Source organism: Engraulis encrasicolus, chromosome 5 (genome assembly GCF_034702125.1).
Source record: "Engraulis encrasicolus isolate BLACKSEA-1 chromosome 5, IST_EnEncr_1.0, whole genome shotgun sequence".
NCBI classification, from domain to species: domain Eukaryota; kingdom Metazoa; phylum Chordata; class Actinopteri; order Clupeiformes; family Engraulidae; genus Engraulis; species Engraulis encrasicolus.
Window position 1 is genome coordinate 25,017,946 of NC_085861.1, and position 7,500 is coordinate 25,025,445.

Genomic DNA, 7,500 nt, shown 5'->3' on the forward strand with positions numbered 1-7,500 from the left:
CAAGGGTGGTGCACCAAAAAAAAGTGTTCACTCATCAGCAGATGCAGTGGATAGACAAACATGGACATGGAAGGGCAGGAGAGGGTGTAGATGGTGTGCATGGGTGGATATGCAACAGCAGGCAGACAGACATACAGTAAACAATACAGCACACACAGACAGACAGACAGACAGAGAGAGAGACAAATGAACAGACAATCAGACAGATGGGCAGACAGAATGAAATAAAGGGAGACACTATATACATGTGCAAAAGCTGTGCATACAAAAGGTCAGGTTCATGTCAGGCAGGGTAGGATGATTAAAAAAAAAATAAAAGCATAAAGCATAAAAAGCATACGCAGACATTCTGACAATTGACCATGATACACACACAGACCACCATGATGAAACGGGATGTAAAAGCAAAGCAAAGCAAACAAACAAACAAATACGGAACACAAACATGCAACTGAAAAGGTATTAACAATAGGGGATACATACTTTGATACTCACCCACGTACGTGATGCGGAAGCCCTTCTTGTTGGTGCCGTGGTCGGAGGACCAGCGCAGGAGCAGCTGGTGACCACTGGTGGTGACGTTGAAGGGCACCGCGTGGTCCCCGCTCAGGGCTGCCAGGCTGGGGCTGTAGATGTTGGGGCCTGCAATCACGAAACAAATCATACATACTATTAGACACTAAATCAACACTAGCATTAGCATTATCATCATTAGACACTACAAAATTAGAATTAGCACATCAATATTAGACATAACATTAGCATTAGCTTATCAACATTAGAATTAGCACATCAATATTAGACACTACAACATTAGCATTAGCTTATCAACATTAGAATTAACACATCAACATTACACACTACCGCATTAGCAAAAGCATATCACCATTACACACTACCACATTAGCATTTGCACATCAACATCAGAATTAGCACCATCAACATTAGCATGGTTCCCGCTCAATGTCACCAGGCTGGTGTGCTGTAAATGTTGGGGCCTTGCAATCACAAAACAGCAACACATAAAACATTATCAGAAACATTAAACATCATATGAATGAAACATTATCAACATTAGCATGGTCTCTGCTCAACGTCAACCGTAGGCCTATGGTGCTGAAAATGTTGAGGCCTGCAATCTGAAAACAAATCACAACTATTATTAGACATTAACAACAACACTAGGATGGTCCACGCGCAGGGCCGAACAGGCTTGGGCTGGAGATGTTGGGACCTGCAAATCCAACAACTACAAATAAAACACCATCAGAAACAAAAAAAACATCATCATTAGAATGTAGATGTTGGGGCCTGCAATCTAGCAGTTGCAGTGGGTGGGTGTGTGATACAGAAGGCAGAGGTGCCTTTGGAGGGCGCAGCATGGTCCCTGATCAGGGGTGAGTTTCTCAAAAGAGAAGTTGTTAGCCTGTTAGCAACTTCAGTAGTTGCCAATGGGAAAATGCATTGAAAACAACAAAGTAGCTAATGTAGTAAGCAACTTTGGTTTTGAGAAATCCCCCCCCAGGGCTGTAGATGGTAGATGGAACATTTGCGTTTCTTAGATGCAATTTCATGCATTTTAAATAATACTTTTTTGTCCGGCTTAATGCTGTGCCTTAGGCACTGAAAAGACGGACGGTCCGTCCTAAAGACGGACGTCTGGCTACCGTAGGAAAGATACAGTAGTGGATAAGGATAGAAGATACAAGTATCAAAGGTCCCCCGCTCAGGGGTGCAGATGTTGGGATCTGCAAAGCAAACAGCAACTGACAGAAACATCATCATCATCATCATTATAACCGATAATATAAACCATCACAAAGAAGGGATGTGCAAAAGGACAAACACAGATGGAAGGAGCTTACCCACTTATTTATCTACCTACTAATGCCATCTATTCGGCCATAACTCCCTAAAAAAAGTACCAAACAGTCCCTGCTCATGGTAGTCATACATACTCTGTATGCTGTAGATGTCAGGGCCTGCACATAATAACCAGAGAAGGAGGGAAATGCTAGCCTGGTTCACACCAGACGGTGTATGTGTAGCTTCGGCGCCCCCTGGCGGAGCAGAGCTACACACACTACCGTCTGGTACACAGCCATAGAGCACGCTCCGTCTCCAACCAGAAAATAGGCTGAGAATGTATTGCTTCGGCACAGCCTCCTCACCAACAAATTCCTTCAAAAACCTTCCTGTTAATCTTTAAAGAGTCAATATAGTCTCTAATCTGTCTTGTGACTCCTCAATGTGAGTTACCGTTGATTTTGAAGCAATAAATTCTCAGCCTATTTTCTGGTTGGAGACGGAGCGTGCTCTATGGCTGTGTACCAGACGGTAGTGTGTGTAGCTCTGCGCCGCCAGGGGGCGCCGAAGCTACACACACAACGTCTGGTGTGAACCAGGCTAGGGAAATGCATCTCTATCATTAGAAAATACATACCAAATGCTAATCCTAAACAAAATAATGCTATAGCAATTTAAGTTGTGCCCTGACCAAAACATTCCCTAACCTTAACCTGTCATTAAAGACATATTTCTGAGAAATACCTTTTCCAGTTGGTTGCTAGGCTATCAAATTCATATAATGAATGAAATAAAACTAGCTGTGTCCAGACCCTAACCCTAACCTGTCAGTGAGAAATGTTTTTTTTTTTTTAGACAAAATATTTGAAATTAGAAAAACCCAGAGAAAACACAAGACTGGAAACATAGAGCTGTGGGAGTAGTATATAGAGAGAACACTTCTGTGTGTCCACCACGGAAAATAATTCCGTGTCCAGGAGCACGGAATTTTGGCAAAATCCGTACTCCTGGACACGGATTTTGTGTCCTTAACATCCGTGTCCAGGAGCAAGGAATTTTTTGAGATCATGTTGGAAATGCACTGTTACTGGAATGGAGTAGAGGATACGGGCTCCAGGAAACTGAGTTTACTCAGAAATCGAGCACCAAGAGATCACCCCTCAGGGCATCCAGGCTGCACCCACCACCACAAAGAATGTACACGAGGGTGAAATAAAATACCAAAAGAGTTTATACGCCTTTCAACAGATGGTCTCCTCAGATGGTATCCTCTCGATATAATCTGTTTACCCTAAATTCCAATGTATCAAAAACTTGAGCCGCAGATGTTGGGCCCTGAGATCACAGCCACAGAGACAACAGTGTCCAAGAGGATGAGTTTATATACCTCTCAGAAAGAGTTTATACACCCCTTAACAGATTTTATCCTCCTATCAATACAATCTATTCGCCATAAATTCTCTGCTGAGGCCAGCTAGGCTTGGGCAGTAGCTGCCATCGCAGTCAGACAAACCGCAAGATGCACAGTCACAAACAAGGGATGCCGGCGCCTTAGTCAAAGATGAACACAGGTTAACAGTGTTACCCACCTCTATACATTTCAGAAAATAGGAGTTTACGGCACAGTAGACACCAGGAAAAAAGCTTATGCAATCCACAGTGTTTATCCATCCATCAGCCCAGTTCATTCACCCTATTACCTATAGTCTATACACCCAAAATTCAAGTATCAAAAGGTCCCCCCGCTCAGGGCTGTCAATGCTGGGCTCAGCTATCTCAACAAGTCCAACAATAAAACACACTGTGACAAGAATGTAGTGGAGGATAAGGATGCCAGAAAACTGAGTTTAGCCAAAATTGAAGTACCGAAAGGTCACCGCAGATCAAGGGGAAAAAAACACACACTGTCAAATAGAATGTGGTGGAAAGTGGAGGACAAAAATGCAAGTCAACAGTTTGCTGACCTCCAAAATATTGGAAAAAAGAGATTATCCACATACCAGTATTGATGTATTCACAAACACACAGTGTGCACTCAAAATCACTCAAACGCATGCTTGCGTCACCAAAAATAAAACAGTAGTTTACCCACCTGTGGTAAAAACGGAGGCTAAATTGATGCCATTCATTGAGCACATTCATATACTTAGCAGAGTACCAGAAAGCATTTTACAATGAATAGCACCCATCAATCACCCAGCCCCACAGAAGCACACCGGGAGCAGTATGATTTAATAACTATGACCCTGCTGATCCGCTGGTATTAGCTCCCCTAAGAAATTGAACATGCGCCAGCATTGGAATATTTCAGATGAAGCCCAAGACTGCATCATTTGTAATTACTGTCCTCATAATTGCTGTCCTTAATTGATAAATGGACATTTGAGTGGGTTATGCAAATTACATAATTGACTCATTTCGTACTAAAGTATTTTGCGGTTGATTTGGTTTGTTTGAGCAAATAACACCGAAATTGAAGTATGATAATGCCTCAACATCAACCCAGTCCTTGAATTCTCAGTATGAATGCCTCAACCAATTGGATCTCCAAACATAAGCAACTGTAAACATTGCAAAAGCCCTGACTCATGTACTTATGTAATGTCTTCTTAGTCATTATGCTGCAAAATACACATTATGATCATACTTTTTATGAAATTAAAATAAACACTTCATGCTCTTTTTTCACCCAAGAAAAGTTTGCACACACAACACATTCAGATGTTGACACTTTGTCATCACCTTCAGCATACCTCACGTATACATTATTTTCGGCCAGAAAAAAAATGCTCATTCAAAGCTTTTGCAGAGCGAGAGCACATGACATTGCACTTCAAAACCAGCACGGGTGACAGTGACAGCTACCAACACCCTCTGCACACCCTTTCCCTCTCCCACCAGCACTTTTGTAAAAGCCCTGTGACACATTTGTCCCCAACTGTCCACCCCTGTAGTAGGAGTCACAGTCACTGCAGTCACCGGTGACGCTGGTGTGACTGGTATGATGGTGGCGGTGGGTAGGTGGCAGTCGGTGGGCACAATGAGGGGTTAAGGCAGTGGTTCTCAAAGTGGGGCGTAAGCCCCCCAGGGGGGGCGCGGAGGCATCACAGGGGGGGCGTGTCACATCTGATTTTTTTTTTTTCCCCCAAAGGAAATGATTTCCAGTCTCGCCAATAAGTCAATAAGTTTTAAGTCCTCACCAACATTATACTATTAATTGTCATGAATTTGAATGGCATAGGAAATGAACACACATCTGCATTCGACTGCAGTCCCTCTTTGTTTAATTTCCCCAGTCACCTTTCCTTTGATTCTGCGCAGCGATCGTAAATCAGTCTGTGCAAGGAGGGGGGGCTCGGAAGCACTCAGACCCTTTGAAGGGGGGAATGATGGAAAAAGTTTGAGAACCACTGGGTTAAGGGGTGTAGTCGCAGTGGGTGGGTGATGGGTAGATGTGATGTGTGGATGGTGGTGGTGGTGGAGGGGGGGGGGGGGAGGAAATGAGGGGTTAGGGGCCAAATGGCAATGACTGTGCGTGGGTGGGAGGTGGATAGATGGTGGAGGGTGTAGTAGCAGTGGCTGGGTAGGTGGTGGGTGGTGTTGGGTGGGGTGGATGCAATGTTGTGGATGGTGTATGGTGGTGGATGGTGGGGGCCAATGAGCGGTTAGGGGAAAGTTCCAGTAGGTGGTGTGGATGGTGGATGGTGGTAGAGGTGGTGGTGGTGGTGGGGGATGAGGGGTTCGGGGGCAGTAGTAGTTGGTGGGTGGTGGGGAGGAAATGAGGGGTTTCGGGGGCAGTGACAGAGGGTGGGTGGGTGGTTGTGTGTTTGGTGGTTGGATGCGATGTGTGGCTGGTGGGGGCGGTGGGCAATAAGGGGTTAGGGGGCCAGCGGCAGTGACTGATGACCACACCGCAGCAGTGGCTCTGACAAAAGCACCTCATTAGATGCTAATTCGTGGGGCGCTAATGACAGAGGGTCACCGGAAGGTCGCAGTGCAGCCATGACGTGGCTCTGATCGGTGGGCGATGCGATGGCATAATTGCTGAACTCGCGGCTGCCGCTACGGTTGAGGCCGCTGTCAGCAGGACCGCTGACAATCTTGATCTGAGGCCAGGATAAAGTCATCTAAGAGGTCCCCACCCCTCTCTCTAAACATACAGTGCAATGGGGACCCAATTCAGGGGCCTCTCCTCTGTCTGGGCCCAGGCCAACTAACCCTTTTGTCACCCCCTGTCAGCTTCCCTGGGTGTCAGTATGCTGGGGAGGCCTGCTTGTCTGTCTGTCTGCCTGCCGCCCTGCAGGCTGGCAATGGGCCGTGCTGACTTTGATGTGTCACTGATTGGAATCTAAAAAGGACAGTGCAGCTTGAACTTTGTAGTGTGTGTGTGTATTTGTGTGTGTGTGTGTGTGTGTGTGTGTGTGTGTGTGTGTGTGTGTGTGTGTGTGTGTGTGTGTGTGTGTGTGTGTGTGTGTGTGTGTGTGTGTTTGTGTGTGTGTGTGTGTGTGTGTGTGTGCGCGCGCGTGCGTGTGCGTGTGCGTGTGTGCACGTGCGTGCGTGCGTTGTCATCTGTGTGTTTGCATCTGTGTGTTTGTCTGTGTATGTGCAAGGAATTTTGACATCTGACATTTGTCCCTCCACCCCCACCCTCATCTCTCTCTCTCTCTCTCTCTCTCTCTCTCTCTCTCTCTCTCTCTCTCTCTCTCTCTCTCTCTCTCTCTCTCTCTCTCTCTCTCTCTCTCTCCATCTGGCATACCGTCAAAGATCTCCAGGATGTCGAACTCCTTCTCGGTCTGGAAGAGCTCGAAGTGCAGCGTGATGTTGTAGCCCTTCTCCACGTTGATGAGCCAGGAGCACATCTGCAGGTTGGGGTAGCTGTCTGGGAAGCCCGGGCTCAGGATGACCCCCGTCGAGTCAAACAGCACCTTGTTGTCCGGGCATTGCGCTGTTAGAAACGAGCACACAGAACATCACATGGCATGACACTAACGTAGGTGGTCGTTTATCCAAAGCCATTGGCTATTTACATGATGTTTTTAATCCTTCCTAGAGCCCCTTTAATAATTCGGAATTACTGATTATTCAGATGTTTTCCTTGTGTTCTGGGCATTGCGCTATGAGAAACAAGCACACAGAACATCACATGGCATGACACTTAGCTGACAGTTTATCCAAAGCCTGGCTCAAGGGCACTTCAGCCATGGATGCAGGATTCGAACCTGCAAACTTCCGATTCCAAGATGAACTCTCTAACCATTGGGCCACAAACTCCCACTTTCCCACTTTAAAAATGCCATCCAGAATAATTGACACGTAGGTGGTCGTTTATCCAAAGCCATTGGCTATGTTTACATGATGTTTTTAATTCCGAATGAAGGGGGCACAATGTAGGATGACGTCGTTTGCGCAGTGCCCGTGGCATGCCTGTCTCAAAATCTACACAGTCATGAAAAAATGCTGTTTAAATAAACTCGGTGTGAGAATGTTTTTTTCATCACGGAATGCCAGCCGTTGATACAAATCTGAATACGGTATGTAAAGCGATTTTTCGTATGAGTAGTGTTTCCAACGACACTCGTAGCGGACCGCTCTGTCAAAAGTTGCGTTTGGGGTTCTCTGACAGCTGACCGCGAAAGAGGTCGCGCAATTCATCCTTCACTTACTAATGACTCATATAAGCATCGGCTGACTCTG

The 7,500-nt window shown here is 45.9% G+C and overlaps 1 protein-coding gene across 1 annotated transcript in view; it reads right to left on the bottom strand.

Moving 5' to 3' along the window:
• The window catches only part of csmd3a (CUB and Sushi multiple domains 3a), a 393,918-nt gene that overhangs the window by 144,045 nt on the left and 242,373 nt on the right, over positions 1-7,500 (bottom strand). Inside the window, exons 48-49 of the mRNA XM_063199008.1 lie at positions 6,563-6,751; positions 496-642 (exon numbers count right to left, since the gene is read on the bottom strand). Of these exons, the coding sequence (XP_063055078.1) occupies positions 496-642; positions 6,563-6,751 (336 nt within the window). The remainder of the gene's footprint in view (positions 1-495; positions 643-6,562; positions 6,752-7,500) is intronic.